Raw genomic sequence first — 23,432 nt, forward strand, 5'->3', positions numbered from 1 at the left:
TTGGATTAGTATGCTTTACTGAAGGAGTGCTCATCAAAAAAAAATCTTTGAAAAACAGAATAAAGGAAACTATGGGAAGGGAAAGAGCTGAGCAAGGGTGATACTCAGGTGATACTCAGGTGATACTCTAATCTTGTCTCAATCTATAGATTAAGGATGGTTTCTGAGGCTTAAACAGTAGTGTATGTGCATTTCCTCGTTCTGTTTCTCCTTCTACATGTGTGGAAATAGAACATTCATTCTGTTCTACTGAATAACATTTATTCTGTTATTTTAGTAGTCACCTAAGCCTGCATATGTAACAAAGGCAATCAATCAACAGCTACTATTGCAAGGATCAAGAGAAGAGAACTCCCGTTTCCTATTGGTTGGAATGAAAAATGGTACAACCCTTTTGGAAAAGAGTTTGATACTTCTTAGTGAAGTTGAAATGGGTATGTCCTTTGACCTGATATTTTCACAGTTATTATGCCCTGGGCAAACGTTCGAATCTCTGTACCAAGAATGTTAATAGCAGCATTGTTGCAATATGAAAGATGTTAGGAATAACTCAAATGTTCACTAGTAATGGAATAAATTAATAACTTCAATTATATACTATGAAAATGGATGAAAAGCGATATGCAACTAATGGATGAATCTCAAAAACTTGATGCTAAGCAAAGGAAGCAGAATATATACAATACAATTAAATTTACATAAAGTTCACACTCAGGCAAAATCAGCTGATATATTTTTATGATACATACAGAAGTGTAATACTTCAATGGCAGTACGGGAATGATTAGCACAAAATATGAGTTGATGGCATGTCTGAATTTGGGGAGGAATGGAAATGCAAACAGATAGAAAGGGAATTTCTAATGCTTGTTTCTAAACCTGAGCAATGGAAGACAGAGTGCTGATCATGCTTTAAATGGTTTGTATATATAATGTGATGAAATTTTAGCATGAAATTTTATTTCTAAAAAATTTTAGCATGATATTTTAGAATTTAAAGTTTTAAGCATAATCATATACTTCCCCTTCATTGACCATCTAATTAATACCTTTGAGATTTTTGTTATAGCATCATCTGTCATCATGTTTTTCTCTCATAAAACTTAGACTTTGTAATTGTATATTTACTCGGGTGTTTATACGTTTACTGTCCATTTCTCCCACTAAGCTACATGCTCCCTGAGAGCTGAAACCATGTCTGTTTTGCCTACATCTGTGAGCTTCACAATGATTTCTCCCACATGAAGTTGTATATAGTCAAATTTTAGGGTTTTGAGAAATTTTCCATCCACAAAGATGAGTTTTGCCAGAAGTTGGAGGCGGCAGCTTTGCTAAAGCAGTTATGCAACCACTCAAATAAGTAAGCCAATGTATAAGTGTATTAGCACAATGCATGGTATGTGGTGAGTACTCAATACATATCAATAGTTGCTGGCATTGGTGTCAGTCCTGCATCTTTTAATTTAACGCTAGTGGCTGTATAAGTTAATTCCACTCAAATTTGTTCATTGGGGGCCATGATAACACTGTAGTCACTCTTGCAGTCCATGTATATAAGTGTAGACTGTTTTGCCAATTTATGAATAGTGGTTGCATCATCAACAACTGTAAACTAGGGAAGTCCAACAGGGCTGAGTATAACTGCAGTTTTCCTAGAGGAAAGAGAGGTCCAGAGATTTGGGTTAGAGGTTGAGAGAAGAAGTACTCATTTGCTAATTCTAATTCTCAATTGCAAATATCTTGGGGTGATGTACATTACCGTTTTAGAGACAGAGTAACATATTCTATGGGGGGTAGAGGTGGACCTGGGTGACTCAGTCAGTTAAGTGTCCTGACTCTTGATTTTGGCTCAGGTCATGATCCCACAGTTTGTGAGTTGGAGCTCCGCATCTGGCTCTGAGCTGACAGTGTGGAGCCTGCTTGGGATTCTCTCACCAGCCCCTCTCCCTGCCCCTCCCCCACTCACACTCTCCATCTCTCAAAATAAATAAATAAACATTTTTAAACATAGTCTTCTATCAGGAGAGATTGCCATTTAAAAACCACAAGAAAAAAAAGAAAGAAAAGTAACATTTAAAAAAGGGAAAACCTTATAAAAAATGGATTAGGATCTAAGAGTAGGTAGACAAATAAATTTAATGAGTTTCAACCAACATTTGATGTAATGAGATAAAATGAATAATAAATAGCAGAGCACTAATAATTTATGTTACTTTTATTTTTGGTATATATACCATCTTTTAAAAATCATATCTAAGGTACTATCTATTCATAGGAGAAACATGCTAATGTCAGGAACGGTAACATGAAAGAATGCTCAAGAGAAATTGTAAGAATCATTAATAGCAAATTGAAAAAATTCTTTTTCTCAGATGTTGAAATATAAAAATTTGTATATTACAATCAATAAAATAAGGCATAAACATATAAATACTGTTATCTTATATTAAACATACTTCTTAGTATGGATTGTAGCCAAAATATTTGAAAGCTACTACCCTAGAAAATGTATTTTCTGTTCCTTAGATTAGAGTTGGATGGAATATTGCAAAATCATACATATATCAGACTGTGAAATTACAGTGACTGTAAGAAACTCTCTGGTAAATTAAAACTAAAGCAACATTTCTAAAATTGACACAAAAAATTGCACATATATTATGAAGTTGTCAGTCAAATTATAAATTAAATCAACATCAAACATTCACTGACCATGAAATGTGACAGCTAGCTAAGACTGTATACATAATCCTTGGACCAGTGAAAACTTTGATCCACCATGCATTGAAAAATTGGACAGACATATGGATTCTTCAGAACCCCAGACCCTTAGAGGAAATATATCAGATTTTTCTGTAAACTATATAATTTATTGCCAGTTATGTGCAATTGTTTTTGAAAAACTTCCAGTTATTAAGATTAGAACAAATATAATAAAATAACCGTAGTAACTTTTAGTATTACTTAAGTCGTTCTAAAGAACACTCGTATTTTTGGTTTCTGCAGAGTCAAGTGCAGAAGCAAGTATCTTGATAAACTTATAAACATCATGAAAAGAGTTGTAGAGAGGCACTGGAGCCACTCGGATGCCGTCTGGATCCCGCTTGTCACACTGTGGTGGAGAAAATAATAACAGGATTGTTAACATTTTTCACATCATGAAAATCTACATTCAAGATAAACCCACATAAAGCAATTATGCTGATTTCCCAAAAACTTAATATGTAAGCATTTTGTTACTTTTCTTAAAAAAGAATGTTTCTATGTTATTTGAACCGTCCTCTTAATAAGAGTTAAAATAGGAATGAATATCATGAGGATCCAAAGTGCCTTCCTGAAATCCACTCAGCAAGCATCCTCTTGAACATCCAGTAAGTCATATATACAATTTATCTGTGGGGAGACTCTAAGAGCCTAGAGCCCTTGGGCACATTTAAATGAATGAGAACCTTAGGGGCATCTCAGTGGGGCAGTCGGTTAAGCGCCTGACTCTTGATCCAGGCTTGAGTCATGATCTCATGGTTTGTGAGCTCAAGCCCCACACTGGGGTCTCGCAGGCTCTTGGGATTCTGTCTCTCCTTCTCTCTGCCCCTACCTTGCTTGTGTTCTCTCTCTCAAAATAAATACAAAACTTAAAAAAATAAAATAATAATTTAAAACATGAATGAGAACCTAAAAAATAAAAGTAAATAAATAAACAAACAATCAAATAAATAAATAAAACGGGGCACTTGGGTGGCTCAGTCAGTTGACCATCTGCGTCTTGATTTTGGCTCATATCATGATCTTAGAGTTTTGGGATTGAGCCCTGCGTTGTGCTCCCTGCTGAGGATGGAGCCTGCTTAATATTCAGTTCTCTCTCTCTGCACCCCTTCTCCCACTTGTGCTTTCTCTCACTTTTTCTTTAAAATTAAAAAAAAATGAAAAAAGAAATAAATGAGAACCTCACTGACACTTGGAGAGTTTTAGTCAATTAGTTTTACATAATCCTCTAATCCTTAATCTCACAGGTAAGGAACAGCCTGTATCCCTGAAAGGTCATGAAATGAACCCAGATAATTTGATCACTATGATCAATCTTTAAGAAGCACTCACTATGGGTGGGACAATACAGTAATTATTTGTTATGGGGCATTTAATTCCATAACAACTTTTGGAGGTAAATGTTTTTGTCCCCAAAATCCAGATGAGAAAATTCAAGCCAACAGACATAAACAAACTTTCCAGGGAGCACAGAGCTCACAAATGACTTGGAACACCAATATATGGATTTGTGCCCTCGGAATCTGAGATAACCTCTCCGAAAGAGGTTAGGAGACCCCTGGGTTTCTCAGTCAGTTGAGTGTCTGATGCTTGATTTCATCTTAGCTCATGATCCCAGGCTCATGGGATCAAACTCTGAATCAAGCTAGGCTCCATGTTGAGCATGGAGTCTGCTTAAGATTCTCTCTCTCTCCCTCTGTCCCCGTGCATTCTCTCTCCTTCTCTCTAAAACAAAACAAAATAAACAAAAACAAAAACAAAAGGATCACATGAGTGGAGCAATTCTTAAATTACATGGTTACTGGAAATAGATACACGACCACCATTTTCCCTGAAATCACCCACCCTATTTTTTTTAATTTTTGGGATTTTTTAAAATTTATTTTTGAGAGACAAAGAGGGAAGCAGGGAAGGATCAGAGAGATAAAGAGAGAGAGACAGAATCCAAAGGATCCAGGCTCTGAGCTAGCTGTCAGCACAGAGCCTAATGGGTGACTTGAACCTATGAACCTTGAGATCATGACCTGAGCCAAAGCTGGACGCTTAACCAACTGAGCCACCCAGAAGCCCCTGAAATCACCTTATTAACATTTATTTTCTTCAAGAGAATAGAATGATCACTTAGACCCAAGGGTTAAAAAAAATTATTTCATACAATGTTAACACCCTTGAGATGTGTTTATAGCTCTTTTTTGATTAAAATGACAAGTCTGAAAATGACTTAGCTCAATCAAACAACTAAATAAGACTGACTTTTTTCCTCCTCTTCCATTATAGCATGTTCTTTAATTCTAGTTATTCAATGAACATATATATTTGGGCTTTCATGACTAAAAAACAAGTGAAAACATGTGCTAATTGATTATGATAAAACCATTTTTTTCTGCTCAAACTATAATAAAAAGAATGAGTGAATTATGGAAGGCTGGCTCCTCATCCAAAATATGTGGTTTCTTCCCTTTTATCCCTTTTATCAGAAATGACAGACCTCTATGTCCTTCAATTAACACAGTGATGCATGATTAGTTGACACATAATCTATCCTCCCGAACTGACTCATGTGAAATAACATGCAACAGTGAATTAACCAAAGAACACAAAATTTACCCCAACATGTAACCCAGAGAGAAAACCTGGTAGCAAAGCAAGAGATATACTTACAACCACTCCTCGTTTTTCTAGTTCTAGGAATACATTGTTTATTGGAAGAGAAAATGTTAGTGTTAGTTGGCAGCCACGATCCTCTATGCAGGATGGAGTAATTATGTTCACAAACGGTCTCTTGGTATCTGTTTTATCTTTGTTATAGTAATGCTTGATCATGAATTCCAGATAACCAGTTAGCAAAATAGATTTTCTCCTCAATGCTTTCATAGTCGCTTGCTTAAAGATCTACAGAATTAGAAACAATCAGATTAACAGTGTCATCTTGATTTACAAAGAAGCAAAAAATAACTGAAATCCATGTTAAAAAAGGAAATGCCTACTTTTGACCTTTCCAAAAACATCCCGTTTTAGATAATCCTTTGTAAAAACATATCTCTTTTAAGCTTGGCCATTAAAAGCTAAATGCAAAGTTTCCATGACAGAAAAACTGTACAAATGTCATTTAAACAATACTTCTAAAGAAGAAAAAAGTATGGTAGTGTAATGTTCCTTTACAGTTATTTTACATTAGCTCAGTATAATAAGTATAAGTAAAACATACCTTAATCAATGCATTTGAAGATCATGAAAGTCAAACCTTTTCCCCAAAATCATTTTACACAATCATAATCGAGACGACTTTTTTTCTATTCTGATATAAAGCTTCTTGGTCCACACCAAAGTATAATAAGGGTTAAACACGCGTGTATATATGAAAGGCAGTGTTACCAATATTATTTATAATTGTTTTACCAATTCCTAATCTCCCCAGCTTAATACTAAGCAAACAAGCAGGTATATAATAAAGCTAAGTTTCGTCAGCCAAGGAGGCAAATCATGTCAGATAATACATATATGTTAGTAGTGAGGCCGTTAGGTTTGCTTCTCTGTCTCTCTGTGTCTTTCTGTCTCTCTTCCTCCCTCTCTCTTTCTTTTTTTTATCTTTCTTCTTCTTTCATCATTTTCTCCCCTGCTGAACTCTAGCACTGGTGTGAAAATACTGTCATTTGCTGCCTGAAGTTTCTTATATTAAGATGAGTGACAAGTGCACACAATAACTGGTGTTGGAACATTAGAGGTCAGAAGAGACACGCTTCTCTAGCTTATCTCTTAGGGTCAAGTAGAGTTTAAAAATATATCCTACATGTAAGAACTGAATGAACTGCAAACAGAGTGTGATGCACTGGCATGCCACTTAATATCCCTTTTCTGTATCACGTTATGCCACAGAGCAAAGACAGGGTCACTTAGTGACATCTAGACTTTATGAAGCTTGTGAAAATAGTTATTTCAGTATATACATGAGGCATGTGTGAGCAGGCATTCTAATGAACTCAAACCATTTGGTTTGACCTATATTTCATGAAAGCTATGGATTTGGCTAAAAGAGACCAAAGGAGTTGCATTGAAGGTAACAGTATCCAAGAGAAGAGAAACAGAATAGAATAGTATCTGTATTTCTTCCCAACCAAATGTCGTAGACTATGGAAGAGATTGGCCGCAAGTAGAGTTCAATCAATGTCTGTTTCAGAAAGTATCTGAGATCAGCAGTACAGGCAATACTTTGGGACTCATGGAACCCTAGTTCCGTTGAGTTTGATAGGACGTATCTCTTTGTTGCCTTGTGTAAAAGAAAATGTAAGCAGATCTGGTCCAAGGTGGACTCAAGGGAACACAGCCAACTTTTGGATTATGAGAGCCTGGATGGAGAACCAGGATCAGGAACAGGCAAGGCAGCCACCACATGTGGTTTGGTTGTCAGGATAGGAATAAAAGAATAGGAGAGGAATTTTTCCAATCTTCTCTTTGCACATTAAAAGTAAGTCAAGGTAAATTTCATTTATAAAAATTCCAAAAAACTTTCTGGTTCTGCTATAAGTACCATAAGATAACAGGTAAGAGCAATGTGTGAAGTACTACTTTTAATGATATTTCATTTCTATTGATAGGTTGGTAAGACTTGGGGGAATATTATTTAACTTTATAGTGTTTTTTTTAAGGATGTTTTGTTCCTGCTGATTTCTCTGATAACTAGAAACCAAGGTTTTTTTTTAATGACAGTCTCAATTTTAACATACTGTTACTCTTTGATAATAAAATAACTTTTAAATATGAAACCTTTTTCCATTATTAAACCACAGTAAGGGCAGCTGCATTGTGAAGCACTCTTAAAATCCTGTCAGAGGGTGTAAAGGTCTCTTCTGAGGCCTCACATAAAAATATTAAGAGGGGATAATAGGAGTTAACTGGAGAATAGAATAAATATCTTCCTTTCTTATTGGCTTCTCGTTATTTCTATGCTTTCAGTATTGAGAAAGGATGATTTTTTTAAATAAAAAAATGAAAACTGTAGGTTAAAAATATTCAGCTTATAACAATTCTTGGCAGAGTTTCAACTACTTGGGTTATTTTTCTTACTGAGCAAAAAGAATACAAAGCTAGAAAAGTTAGCTAAGTTTAAATAGGAAAAAGAAGTATAGTATGACATTTTCAATTGTTGAAAACTTTTTTCTCTTAAATTCTTAAAATTGGCTGCCTAATAACTTTCTGAGGAAACACATAGTACATTTCTTCTTACTTGATGTGTCTTTAAAATTTTAATGTTTACTCATTTTTTGAGAGAGTGAGAGAGAGAGAGAGAGAGAGAGAGAGAGAGAGAGAGAGAGAGAATGAATGCACATGAGTGAGAAAAGGGAAGAGAGAGGGAAAGACACAGAATTGAAGCAGGCTCCAGGCTCTGAGCTGTCAGCACAGAGCCCAATGTGGGGCTCGAACTCATGAACTGTGAGATCATGACCTGAGTCAAAGTTGCATGCTTAACTGACTGAGTCCCCCAGGTGCCCCACTTTATGTGTATTTTAATTGAATATTCTAATTTTATATATTGGAGCCATTTATTTCATTATAAATTCATATACTGAAATGATCTAAAAACTGTCTACTTACCACTGAATGCAAGTATGACCCTACAAAATAAAATATATGTGTTTTTAATTTCAAGTTAGAAATTGGAAGATTCAGGACACTTCTGAAATATTCTGGTCTAAACATCTTCATTTTAAAAATGAGACAAATGAACTCAAGAGCATATATAATCCAGAGAAAGCTGTCACCTATGTAAGGTCACACTTGGTGCCCCAGTGAGAGAGAGAGTACATGCCTCCTGGTTCTTATCCTGCTTTCTAGTGAACCACATATTTTTATATGTAAAATGTGTATCATATTTTATCATATGTATTTGTACCATATAAATATGTAATACAAATGATTCAGAGCCACTACTATAAAGAAAGGACAGTTTTAAATTGATTATAAGGTGCTATTTTTCATGTTATCAGTTGATTAGACGCACACGGAATTGTAAAGAAAACAATATTAATATTTAACAAAATCATTGCATTGCAAAACTGAGATCATACCCATGTTTAGACTCTCTCCTCCTGTTGGTATTTGACTATGTAGGATATTTTTTGAAAGAAAAGCAGCACAACAAAGACAGGCACTGTGATTCATGCATCTATTTCTCTCATCGATTCAAACTTCAGTCACCTGTCTCCTACAAGGCAGTAACTTAAGCACAGTAGCAACTGGATGACTGCAATGATGCTTATGCACATGGCATCTAGGGACTAGAACATTTTAAGAGCTAGGTAAAGAATAAGAAGAATGACATGCACTGTTCTGTAATTTCAGAATTATGCAATTTATAATGGGGAGGAAGAATTTCAAAAATGCTTTCTGTAGTACAACGTTTGATTACCTAATGATAATTTTGGTTAGGATGTAGCCTTAGCAGTGAATAACTTAAGTATGGTATTTCTTTCTTCTTTCATTTTTTTTTTTGTTTTTATTCCTTTATTTTGAGTGACAGAGAGAGGGTGAGCAAGGGAGGGACAGAGAGAGAGGGAGAGAAAAAATTCCAGCAGGCTCCATACTGTCAGTGCAGAGCCCTGACATGAGGCACCCTCTCACCGACCCTGAGATCATGACCTGAGCTGAAATCAAGACTCATACACTTATCCAACTGAGCCACCAAGCACTGCTTACTTAAGATATCTCTAAGTGGCTCCAGGAAAATACTTAAGTGATAAGAGAAGTACATATTCCACTCTTGTGGCCTTCTGGGTCCTCTTGCTATTTGTTTAGATATTAAAGAAAAATTTCAATCTTCAGATTCCAGCTGAAAATAAAAACCTTGTTTAGGTGACTACAATACAGTGTAACACAGTGATAGATACTCCTGAGCTTTTCATCATTCAAGCCTAGCCTAGGGGACTAGTGGCAGGAAAACTAAGAATGCGACTTCTTTTTCACGCAGAAGGCGGTAAGTACTTGACACCAGCCCACTGTAGAAACATATCAAAGTTAGAGCGTCTAAAAGAAAACTTCGAGATCTGGCCGAGAACTCATTTGCAAAGATAAGGAAATCAGAGACCGTCAAGTACCAGTTCTTCCTAAGGTACACCTCGGTGCATTTTCTATTGTAACTCACCTTCTCCCTGATACAAACTTGCAAAGTGAGAAAAACTGCATCGTTTTAAAACGTTTAACAGAAGTTTTCTCTGAATAGATATTATAAAAATAATTCAAATATGATTATCTGACTTGCTAAGCAGATTCTCTCCCTTCTCACCCCCCCAAAAATTTAAAAAACTTCTTTTCCACTGGCTGAAAAATCTTGTTACTGGGTCTATTTTCAGTTAAAAAATTTTGCCAAAAAGTGAAAACAACACAAGCTCCATCTAGTGGTCACACTGAGTAGATGTTCTTTAAATTGGGATGAAGTCAAATGAGTTGATTGCGCTACCTAATGGTGAAGTTCTATTAAAAAAAAGAACTTGACATTGCCATCCAGTGGCCAAAGTGAGAAACTGCTATGCGTGTTCACAGAATCCTAAAATTTAGGTTTAGAGATTTTAGAAGTCTTCATCTAGTCATTCATCCTGGAATACTCCACAATAGAATTTCACAAAATATCAAAAACCAGATGCTTTAAAAGACTTTAAATTTTAAAAAGTCAAATTCATTTCTGAATAGCTATATATTTAAACACTGTTAGAAAAACACACTTATCTAAAATATATTTTGCTGTAATGTATGTATATAAAATACATTTACTTAATATATATTGATGTTATTAATTATATAGCATATAATTATTTACAATATATATTTCCTTAAATAAATTTAGTCTCATTCTTTTCTTATTTAATTTTTTAATGTTTTATTTATCTTTGAGAGACAGAGACAGAGCATGAGAAGGGGAGGAGTAGAGAGAGAGGGAGACACAGAATCCGAAACAGTCTCCAGGCTCTGAGCTGTCAGCCAAAGGCTGAAGTGAGGCTCGAACTCTTGAGCCATGAGATCATGACCTAAGCCAAGGTCAGACATTTAACCAACTGAACCACCCAGGCTCCCCAATATTGTCTCAGTCTGAAATTAATTAATACCCAAATAATTAATCTACATAGATATGGATATGAATATAATTTAGATATAAATGGACAAACTAGGTATCAATATAGCTATATAAATAGAAGGAAAGGTAGATATAAATATCTGAAACCCAAATTGATTCTTTGGATATTATTATTTAGGTGACACTAAAAACATGCATTTACTAAAAAAAATACATATTGAGCCAGTAACAGTAGAGAGATTATACAAGAATATAATGGTATAGACACTCCAGCAAAAAGAAAGAAAGAAAGAGACAAAGAGAGAAATCCATTTACCTCATGAAACCTTTCTGAATCTTTGGTTTATTCTGATTATTTTTATTTTTTCCCTTAAAGTATGTCTTCCTGTAGTTGTACCACATGACACTTTGTGAGTTCATTAACTTACAGAACCAGAAGAGAGTCTCCAGTAATCCCAACAATGTCTGGCACATAACACTTTCTTAGTAAATAAATGTTGAATGAGTGAAATAATCAAGAACTAAATATTGCATGCTTATTCTGTCACAGAGAGACCAAGAGAAGATTAAACAACTTGTTTAAGTTCACATGCATCCTAAGTGGAACTAAAAATATGTGTCCCCAGGTCAGTTCCAATGAGCATTTATTAAGTGCCAACAACATTTATCATGTGCCAAGCACAGTGCTGGGGCTGGAGACATAAATAAAAGATGTCAAATAGCACAGAGTCACGGTCCTAAAGGAGAATGCTGGCTTGTGACCACTGTTTATACAGAGTGAACTTGATCTTACTCTAGCAGAGAAGGCCCTACAACGTGTCACAGTCAGATAGAGAGAGAAGGAAAGCAAGCTGAAGCATAGGTCACTTACCTCTAAACTAGCCTGTAAGGAGCAGACCAACAAAATGGGAGGATTTGAAATTCGAAATCCACTAACCCCAGGGATTAACTGCAATTCTGAAAAATTAACATCATGTCATTTTTATAGAATGTACCTTGAAAAGTGTCCTTTCTGGATTTTTTATGACACTATAGTAGAGAGAAGAATAAGATTTAAAATCTTTTATTTCTAAGATTTCTGAGATATTTAAAAGAAATTCTATGGACCTAAAACATGGGTATATTTCCCCTTTGCCTGCAATGTCTGTCTCCCCTTCCCCACTTTCTTGGCAGCCTACCAAATTCTAGAGCCTTTAGACATATAAAAATGACCTCTTGAGGAAGATTCTCTGGACCTCATTCTCTGTTCTTCCACACCCCCAAGCCAGCATTCCGTAATCTGCCCTATGCTTTGTTTTTCTACTATGAAACCATATCAATGAGAGAAAAATATCAAAATTTTAATGGTTTGTAATCGTAATGTCATCCAAAGGCAGGCATATGAATTAAATGACCTATGAAGGTGATTTCTAGCACTAGGATTATTAGGTCAAGTGGCTTCTCCTGGGGGGAAAATGGGCTTTTTAAAAATATGATCTGCCTAAGTATGATACATTTAAAAGGTAATTTAATAGAAGGTATTATCCTAATTAGTGTCAATTAGATTGAATAGTAGCAAGTTAAGTCCAATAGCCTTACGATTGCTAGTTAGAGATCAAATTAAAGCTAAAACTGACTAGAAGAGCATTAGATTATTCTGGGTTTTTAGAGATGCATCTAATCCAGGGCTCAACAAGCTATGTACTGAGGACCAAATCTGGCCCTTGACTTGATTTTGTAAATAAAGTTTCACTGGAACATACAGCCGCATCCACTCGCTTATGTATGTCTATGACTGCGTTAGCACTACAATGGCAGAACTGAATATTTGCCACAGAGACAGTGCGGCCCCCAAAGCTTGAAATACCTCTCTCTGGCCCTTCACAGAGAACCTTCACCCACGCTTGATCTAGTCCAATTCTCTCATTTACAGGTAAGAAAAGTCATCACAGAGAGTGTAAGTAACTGGCAATAATAACAGTTAATTATTCCAAGGAGGCAACATAAAATACAGGCTTCTTGATTTGACTGGAAGAGCCCATCCTGATCTTTTGCACCTTGGTTTTTGCAGATAGGAATATTTTTAAACTAGTAACTCAGGTTAGTAGTAGTCTGAAGGATAAAGTTGAACTGAAAACTCTCAAAACAGTTATGAAGCTCTCTGTGTCCCACAGGACTGAAGAAGGGAGTCACTCAATAAGTAAGTAGGGCAGTTTGGGAGAACCCTGCATGTGCTGAACTTTCATCTCTACCTGCGGGGGTTCAATGGCCATTGTTCTGTGTGTGGCAAAAGCCACCGGGAAGAAAAATTGGAAAAAGAGTGAGATAAAAGTGAACATTTATTAAATAGTGCTGCTTGGGTTCTATCTTTGAACTTGTCTTACCCTCAAACCAAACCTTGAGATGGATATTATTCATATTACATATGCAAGAAGGAAAACAAAACAGAAAACAAACAAAAAAATCCCAAGAAGCTATGATTTGTGCAGCATCACAAAACTATTGGGCAGCAAAGTAGAACTGTCATCCAAGTCTCTCTGGGCCTGACTTTAAGCCAAAAATTCCTTCCTGTCTTGACTGCCTGATGTTTTGGGTACTCAGTACTGATGAGATCTGAGTCCTGTACATTGCAACTCATTTCTACTTACGTCCCTACAAACGGATAGACTCGAAATCATGCTAAAACCTACAAACACTTAGTCTTACACTCTGGAAATGTCACTTCTTATTTTAAGAATTCTCAGTGGCATTTTCAAAGTGCACTCTCCATGAGGCATGTAAAGTACATACCACACAAAGACAGATGAAAATTGAAATAAAGGTAAAATAAAATGACTTGTGAAGTGAAATGGAATGCACTTACTGTTATCCATCTTAAATCTGGTGCTGAGTTCATGGCCAAACCATCCCACCAATCTAAAAAATAAATAAGAATATTAGATATTTTGGTCTACAAAAAGAACTGCAATTAATATAGTAACCTGGGGCCTGCATATGAAAGCCATTTGTATTGTGATTCATCAAATATATAAGCTTATATATATTTTATGATATCATAAGGCAATTAATATTTATAACCTTATCAAGAATAAGGATAAAATCAATTTATTGATATAACTATATTATCTTTCTAAGTTAAACCATTTGAAAATCTATACTTAATGATATTTTTCTTTAAAATAAGTAAATTGAACAAAATATGTTGAATTTTTTTTTAGATTTTAAAACAAAGGTAAAAGCTCAAAAAGAAAAAGCAATTAATATGATAATATATTTTTCACAACAGGCTCCGTAAAGAGAAATGGTATAAAAATAACCAATATAATTGTTAAAAGTTGTTGAATAATTTTCTAAGGAAATTGACTGCTTCTCCTTTTTTTTTTTTAGTGAGAAATAAATTCGAAAATCATACACATGTATTTGTGTGTGCATAGTATAGGAAAATAATTATAAAATGATTTAAAGAAAAATACAAAATTTGGGAAATGTAAGTTCAATATTTCTGATAATCTGTTTTCCCTAAATAAATTTTTATGTTTTTTGTTAAGTTTATATACATTCACTTTGAGACAGAGAGAGAGAAAGAGAGAGGGCAAGCTGCAAGCACATGCAAGTGAGTGGGGGAGGGGCAGGGAGAGAGGGAGGGAGGGAATCCCACGCAGGCTCCCACTGTCAGCACAGACCCCAAGGTCGGGGCTCAGTCTCACCTACTGTGAGATCATGACCTGTATCTAGATCAAGTCAGACACTTAACTGAGCTACCCAGACACCCCAATAAAGTTTTGGTTTTAATACTGCCAAAATTAAAAATCCCATGGCTTTTTGTTAGAACTGGGCAAAATATTTTTAAGTTTACAGAAAATATGTGAGTAAAAATAACAAAGTTTGAGATAAAAGACTATCGTGGTTAATATCCCATGTATTATTCTGTTAGCATGTTACAAATTCACAAAATGTGCACAAGACTACTGTAAGAAGCATCAAAGACACAAATGGAACATAATAGAAAATATAAAAATAGCCCTCAGATCATGTAACAATTTAAAATAAGTGATAATAAAACTCTGTCCCTCTGTGCCTGGTAACTGCAAATCTATCAGAGCAAGACTGACACTGACCAATCCAGATGGCACCTCCTCCAGACCAGTGTAGCCACTGGTTCCAAGGCAGCATCAGATACCCGTCAGCATCAGATAAACAGAGAATTCTGAAAGCAGCTAGGAACAAATGGGCCCTAACCTACAAGATGCATAAGGGTAGGAGCAGACCTGTCCACTGAACTTTGGCAGGCCAGAAGAGAGTGGCAGGAAATTTTCAATGTGCTGAAAAGGAAAAATATGCAGCCAAGAATCCTTTAACCAGCAAGTCTGTTGTTCAGAGTAGAAGGAGAGATAAAGATTTTCTCAAACAAAAACCGAAGGAGTTCATGACCACTAAACCAGAGCTGCAAGAGACCCTAAGGGATACTTTGTGAGTAGAATGCTGCAACAGCTACAAAGGACCAGAGACACCACCATAAGCATGAAACCTACAGAGAACACAATGACACTAAATCCATATCTTTCAATAATACCTGAATGTAAATGGACTAAATGCCCAATCAAAAGACATTCAATATCAGAATGGATAAGAAAAAATCAAGATCCATCCATATGCTGTCTACAAGAGACTCATTTTAGACCTGAGGACACCTCCAGACTGAAAGTGAAGGGATAGAGAACCATCTATCATGCTACTGGAAGTCAAAAGAAAGCTGGAGTAGCAATACTTATATCAGACAAACTAGATTTTAAACTAAAGGCTGCAACAAGAGATGAAGAAGGGCATTATATTCTAATTATGGGATCTATCCATCAGGAAGAGCTAACAATTGTAAATGTTTAGACCCCCAATTTGGAGCACCCAAATATATAAATCAATTAATCACAAAAATAACCAATCTTATTGATAAGAATATAGTAATTGCAGAGACTTTAATACTACACTTATAGCAATGAACAGATCAACTAGGCAGAAAAATCAATAAAGAAACAAAGGCCTTGAAGGATACACTGGACCAGGCAGACTTGACAGATATATTCAGAACTTTTCATCCTAAAGCAAAATACCTATTATTCTTGAGTGTACATGGAACATTCTCTAAGGTAGATCACATATTGGGTCACAAAAGAGCCCTCAATAAATATAAAAAAATTAGATCATACCATGCATATTGTCAGATCACAATGCTATGAAACTTGAAATCAACCACAAAAAAAAAATTTGAAAAGCCTCCAAATGCATGGAGGTTAAAGAAAATCTTACCAAGAAAATTAAAGAGGAAATTAAAAAATAAATGGAAGCAAATGAAAATGGAAACACAACAGCCCAAACCCTTTCAGATGCAGCAAAGGCAATCATAAGAGGAAAGTACACTGCAATCCAGGCCTATCTCAAGAAACAATAAAAATCCCAAATATAAAACCTAATTGCATACCTAAAGGAACTAAAAGCAGAACAGCAAAGAAAGCCCAAAGTGAGCAGAAGAAGAGAAATAATAAAAATTAGAGCAGAAATAAACAATATAGAATCTAAACCCCCCCAAAAAAGTAGAATAAATCAATGATTTAAAGAGCTGTTTTTAAAAAAAATTAAATGAAATTGATACCCCCTTAGCTAGACTTCTCCAAAAAGAAAAGAGAGAGAATCCAAATAGATAAAATCATGAATGAAAGAGGAGACATCACAACCAACACCACAGAAGTAAAAAAAAAAAAAAAGAAAAAGAAAAATAGAGAATACTATGAAAAATTATATGCCAACAAACTGGACAATCTGAAAAAAATGGACAAATTCCTAGACACTCATACACTACCAAATCTCAAAGAGGAAGAAATAGAAATTTTGAACAGACCCATAACCAGTGAAGAAATTGAATCACGATATCTCCCAACAAATAAGAGTCCTTGGCCAGATGGCTTCCCAGGGGAATTTTACCAGACATTTAAAATGGAGTTAATACCTATTCTTCTCAAGCTATTAAAAAAAAAAATGGAAATGGAAGGAAAGTTTTCAGACTCATTCTATGAAGCCAGCATTACCTTGATTCCCAAGCCAGACAGAGATTCTACTAAAAAGAAAAATTATAGGTCAATATACCTGATGAACATGGATGCAAAAATTCTTAACAAGATGCTAGCATATCATATTCCATGGTACATTAAAATGATAATTCACCAGGATCAAGTGGGATTCATTCCTGGACTGAAGGACTGGTCAATATTTGCAAATCAATCAATGTAATACATCACATTAATAGATGGAAGGATAAGAACCATATGATCCTGTCAATAGATGCAGAAAAAAACATTTGACAAAAACAGCATCCTTTCCAAATAAAAACCCTCAAGAAAGTCGGGATAAGAGGAATATCCTTAACATCATAAAAGTCATACATGAAAAGCCCACAGCTAATATCATCCTCAATGGGGAAAAACTGAGAGCTTTCCCCTGAGATCAGGAACACAACAGGGAAGTCCACTCTCACCACTGTTGTTTAACCATAGCCTCAACAACCAGACAACAAAATGAAATAAAAGGCATCCAATTTGGCAAAGAAGTCAAACTTTCACTCTTTGCAGATGACATGATACTCTACATGGAAAACCTAAAAGACTCCCACCAAAAAGCTGCTAGAACTGATACATGAATTCAGCAAAGTTGCTGGATACAAAATCAGTGTACAGAAATCAGTTGCATTTCTATAAACCAATAATGAAACAACAGAAAGAGAAATCAGGAAATCAATCCCATTTACAATTCCACCAAACACCGTAAAATACCTAGGAATAAACCTAACCAAAGATGTAAAAGATCTGTATGCTGAAAACTATAGAAAACGTTTGAAAGAAATTGAAGGAGGCACAAAGAAATAGAAAAACATTCCATGCTATGGATTGGAAGAACAAATGTTGTCACATGCACAATGAGCACAATACTATTTACAGTGTCAAAACACCTAAATAGCGGGGCGCTTGGGTGGCTCAGTCGGTTAAGCCTCCGGCTTCGGCTCAGGTCAGATCTCAGGTTCGTGGGTTCGAGCTCCGCGTCAGGCTCTGGGCTGACAGCTAGCTCAGAGCCTGGAGCCTGCTTCCTGTTCTGTGTCTCCTTCTCTCTCTGCCCCTCCCCCTCTCATGCTCTGTCTCTCTCTGTATCAAAAATAAATTTTAAAAAAACATTTAAAAAAATTAAAAAAAAAAACACCTAAATATCTTGGAATAGAAAGTTAATAACATGAATTATACTACTTTCATACGATGGAATACTATTGAATCCATTATAAAAATCTTATTTAAAAGAATATGCATTCATAAAGTATAAAGTGAAGATCACAATATTTAGAATATTATTCCAATTTTAGAGCATTAATATATTAAAAATGACAAAAATGAAATATAATGTATGCATTGTTCATGGAAGAGAACAAATAGAAGAAAACAAGAAAGATTAGAATTTTAAATTAAAATCTGAAATAACAGAACTATTAGCTGAAAAATAATGAACAAAAAAGCAAAACAGATCTCATGCTGAAAGGCTAAAAAGATCTAGACACAGGGGTGCCTGTATGACTCGCTTGGTTAAGCATCCAACTCCTGACTTCAGCTTAGGTCGATTTCATGTTTCTTTTCTGTGGGTAGATTTTTCTCCCTTTACGTTTTCCAGGTAAAATCTTTGTGACAGTGCAATATCCAGTTCCTTTTCATACTGCTCAGCAGTGAGTGGGTTGCATTTTCCTGGGTCAGCAATCTGGTGTGGGATTCTGCTGACAGTGTGGTGCTGCCTTGGGATTCTCTCTTTCCTCTCTCTTTGCACCTCCTCCACCCCCTCCCCCACTCTCCCTCCCTTTAAATAAATAAACATTAAAAAAAATTAGAAACAGAAAATATGACATTAAGTGGCATTGAATTAAAACCAGATACAGCCTTCAAAGCAAGGGAAGTCAATGAACTTAATTCAAGTACTGAAAGACAAAGTTATCTGGTTGTACCATAAATCATAGAAAATCAGTTTAAATGAGTGATTCAGAAAGAAATAGACTAAAAGGTTCAGCACAGGTATAAATAGAAAATGCACAAATAAAGCAAGCGTGGATGAAATCTTCCTATCAGACAAGATGAAATTCAGACCAAAAAAAGATAAGTGTTTTGGAAAAGGACATTTTATAATGCTGATGAATTAAGATATTCACAATAAAGACAAAACAGTTATGGATTTCTAGACATCACAAAACAGGGCAGTTAAAATTACAGAAATAGAAATATCTTGTGGCTTCAGTAGTGTTTTATTGACCTCGTTGAGTCTATGAGAGACCAAGTAAACAAAATATCAATTAAGAGGTAAAGCTAATTGATAAATGTTAATACTTTGCTCTGAAATAAAGAATATATAGCTTTCTAAGAAGTGTTCATAAAATATTGGTTAAAATTAACTACAAAAAATGTAATTTTCCAAAGTGGTTATATTGCTGACTATATCTTCTGATTATAATTCAATAATAAAAGCAATTAATAAGAAATTCAAAACACAAGAAGACTCAATTACTTGGGAAATTAAAATAAAATTTATCTCAAGTTACTTTTATGATCTAATTGAAATGGTAGAATTTCTTTAAAAAAATAATGAAAACACAATATCTTTTGGATATTGAAAGAATAGTGCATAGAGGAAGATTCATAGCTTTAAATTCAGATCAATAGAAACATTTTTAAATGAAGCAAATAAATCAATAATAAGACTAAAAAAGTCATAGAGAACAAGAAAATAAACTGAAATAAAGCTTAATGTAAAATTAATAAAGATATACGCTGGAATTAATGGTTAGAAAACATGAAGTAAGTTATAATGATATATAAATAAAATCAATTTTGGTGAGGGTGAGAGACATCAAAGAATTGAGAACACACAAGACAAGTGTAGCTGTAAAAATAAAACGTGATGGGGAGGAGTAGTCACAAAATGGGGAAAAGTAAGTGCATCATAAGGGATAGTATGCGATTATTAGGTTTAAAACCTATATTAAAATGGATAATTTTCTAAGAGAATTTATTAAAGCCAACTAATTCCAGAAAAGAAAACAAATCTAAGCCTGTAGATTTTAATAGAAGAAATAAAGAAACATCTCAAACACCTAAAATTCCTAAGAGATAGTGATCTCAAAAGGAAATTCTGCCACACTTTTCAGAGTAGATAATTCCAAAATTATTTCAACTATTCAAAAGCATAAAAACAAAAACTAATTTCAAAAAAAAAAAAAAGAAGTATAAGAGAGATTTCCACTTTTTGGGGAACAAATATAACATTAATATCAAACCAGAATAGAATTGCCCCCATAATGAAAGTCAGAAGCCAATCTGATTTAAAAATATTTAATATAAAAATCATAAAAAAAGATTCAAATAGTACATTAAAATAATAGCATGTTATGAACAGTAGGGTTTACTTAAAAATGCAAAAATGGCTTCATATTAGCAAATTTATTAATATACAATTTATTACAGTAATAAAGCTAAAAAGACAATCATAGGATCATCTCTTTAGGCCCTGTAAAGACATTTGCAACCTTCAGCAACTGTTATTAATTAAAAGAAAATCTAAATGAAACAAAATAGTAAGCAGAAGATATGTTATTACGATTACAATACATTTAGAATATCTTTCTTGTACTAAGAGTCAAACTTACACTTAATGGAGAACACTAAATATGCTTTCAAATAATACTAAGATTTTTAAGTTATAAAAGTTGGAAAAGAGAGAGTAAGTTATCACTACTTTCAAACTATATGATTTTGTATCTGGTATGAACAAAAAACCCTTATTTAATATGGAAGTCTGGCACAAGTTAATATGAAAAATAAGTATCTGAAATGTGAAATTACAACAAATAATTTATTACCAAAAATGCTATAGAGCTATATAAAGAAAAATTTAAAACTCTCCTGAACCTCAACAACAATAAAAATATTTGAATAATATGCAACATGAAGAAAAAAATTAATTCTCCTCAAATTAATGTTCAAATTTAGTATGACCACAGCAAAAAAATATGAAGAATTTATTTTCATTTTTATTATTTTATTTTAGAGAAAGAGAGTGTGAGCAGTGGAGAGGGGCAGAGGGAGAGAGAGAATCTTAAGCAGACTCCAAGCTCAGTACAGAGCTCAGTGCAGGGCTCAATCGCCTGACCCTGGGGTCATGACCTAAGAAGCCCTGAAGAATTTTTTTTTTTTTAATTGGAAACAAGATAAGAAGATTCTAATGCTACATGGAAAAATAAATCATACTAAAAAATAAGAGCAATGAAGTTGAATATTTCTTTAAAATATTACTATATCACAAAACTTCAGAATAAAAAAATGTGGTACTGTGTTAACAAATCAATTAATATAAATATGCTATATTTAAAATGCTAAAGAGAAAGTCATAACATCTCCACAGACTAATGAGTCATAAGAGAAAGTTCTATTTATTTGTAATTCATGTCACAAGAGATTAATTCTCCTAGTATAAAAATATCTAGATATCAATAATGTAAAAATAATCCCCCCAAAATGACCAAAAGATGTGAATTGATCACACAGAAAAGGAAAATGCCTCTTATTTAAAAAGAACACTTCACCACTCACTAAAGATAAGAAAAATAGAAATTAAAACTACAATGGAATACCATTGTTCATCTCTTGGATTGGCCAAAATTTAAAACTTATATTATACATTCTCTTGGTATTAACATGGATGATGAGTAACTCATGTATTATTGTGGGAGTGTACTTTGATGCACCCCTCTGGAAAACAACTGAATAACAGCTACAAAGTTACAAATACATACACCCTTCAACCTAACAAACTCACTTCTGGGAATTTACTCACGAGAACTTGTACAAGTATGAAATGAATCATGTAATAGTCATTGCAATCTTTTTAGTAAGTTTAAGATTGAAAACAACCCAAAATTCCTTCCACAGGAAGTTGGTTTTAAAACCATGGTAAATCTATATAATTAGTGCCATATAATTGTTAAATTAAAAGGAACGGAGGAAGACTTTTGTGTCCTGAAAAGGGGAATATTAAAGAGACATGAAACAAACAGAAGATGTAGACTAGAATGTTGAGTATCTTTTGTGCACACTAAATAATGACTTGATTATTTTTGTTTTTGCCCCCAAATGGCACATAAGCTGATAATATGAGGGACTCGCTTCTTACTGTTTGTAGAAGGGTGTTTGTAATGTGGGTGGTGTGATGTGTGATAGATAAGCAGTTAATCCGTGAAGCACCGGGTAAGGCAGCTCAGCCAGTGTGGGGATGGTCAGGGGAGCCTCTGCAAGAGGAAGCTGAGCAGAATTAGTATATTCTGGCAAAAGAGGAAGGAAAGACTGTTCTAGATAGCAGAGCTGCACATGCAAAGACCAGAGCTAAGAGAGGGCAAGATTTTTTTGGGGGGGAGAGGAGAGTTGAGTGACTTTCCCAAGGCAGAAAACTCTATGTTGTCCAATTGAAAGTTATCTCAACTATTCGAGATGTAGCCAGTATGTAATGAAGAGGTATTATCTGAAATTTATTCAACATTTTAAAAACCTGTTTTTCTTTCAACTTTTAAAATCCCTCATTTAAACTGGAACCAAACTGAAAAAAAATACAATTATCAGAAGTTATTATTTTTTAATGGTTAGAATGTAAGGCAGAATTTTCTCAAATCTAATGTACATATGAGCTCATATAACAGTTTGAATTCCATCTGTGGGATAAGTTGAAAGAAAATAAATTTTATGACACAACTGTTTACATGAGTTTCTAAAGATTATCATAATGGATATTTACTTCAAAAAACATTAAGCACTGATTTAAAAGAGAGTTACAACAAAGTATCTGAGACTTTTCTGGCAATGATTTATAAAATCCAGAAAATTTTGAACAGAAATTTTAAAGAAAATTTTCAACTTATAGTGTTATAAAAGTAAGAATTTTCAATTTATATTGTATAAAAAGAATAATTTAATAATCTTATTAGATATAAGTAGATATTTTTCTAAATGACATATTTACATATTGAAAGATGTATCTATGAAAAACTAGAATTTTAATTATGATTGCATCTCAGGTCTTTCCTCAGTTGTAAAATGAGTTGAAATTCTCATTTCAAATGAAGTAATCATTAACTCTGAAATTTTACATGATGGTAATGAACTTAATACTTTAACTTCATAGATGCCCACTTTTACTTTTAAAAGTCTTAGGGTAAGTTTTATATTAAAGGTTAACTTCCCAAAAAATTTCAACAGAATAAATTTTGAGAGCAAAATATATTCCAGAATAGGTTAATATTATACTGATAGCTGAATGATAGATTTGGAATTGTCTGAAGGGAAAAAAGCAAAGGGTACAGGATATTTTACAATGTAGAAAATAAGAAAGGCAAGTCCTTGGTTTTCACAATATGAGTTATTTGGCATTACTCTAAATTCGGCTCAAGCCACTGAATTTAATTCAAAGAACCCAAACATGAAATTCTCATTGTTTGAAGTTGATATTCCATCTAAATGACACTATTCACTACTAGTAAAATCTGAGTTTCCAATTTTATATGACA

The 23,432-nt window shown here is 34.2% G+C and overlaps 1 protein-coding gene across 1 annotated transcript in view; it reads right to left on the bottom strand.

Annotated features, from left to right (window-relative positions):
- Positions 1-2,197: 2,197 nt before the first annotated feature.
- KYNU (kynureninase) overlaps positions 2,198-23,432 on the bottom strand; it is a 113,734-nt gene continuing 92,499 nt past the window's right edge. The window contains exons 11-14 of the mRNA XM_029933011.1: positions 13,671-13,723; positions 11,700-11,785; positions 5,425-5,655; positions 2,198-3,112 (exon numbers count right to left, since the gene is read on the bottom strand). Of these exons, the coding sequence (XP_029788871.1) occupies positions 2,975-3,112; positions 5,425-5,655; positions 11,700-11,785; positions 13,671-13,723 (508 nt within the window). The 3' untranslated portion in view covers positions 2,198-2,974. The remainder of the gene's footprint in view (positions 3,113-5,424; positions 5,656-11,699; positions 11,786-13,670; positions 13,724-23,432) is intronic.

This window comes from Suricata suricatta, chromosome 3 (assembly GCF_006229205.1).
Source record: "Suricata suricatta isolate VVHF042 chromosome 3, meerkat_22Aug2017_6uvM2_HiC, whole genome shotgun sequence".
Classification (NCBI taxonomy): domain Eukaryota; kingdom Metazoa; phylum Chordata; class Mammalia; order Carnivora; family Herpestidae; genus Suricata; species Suricata suricatta.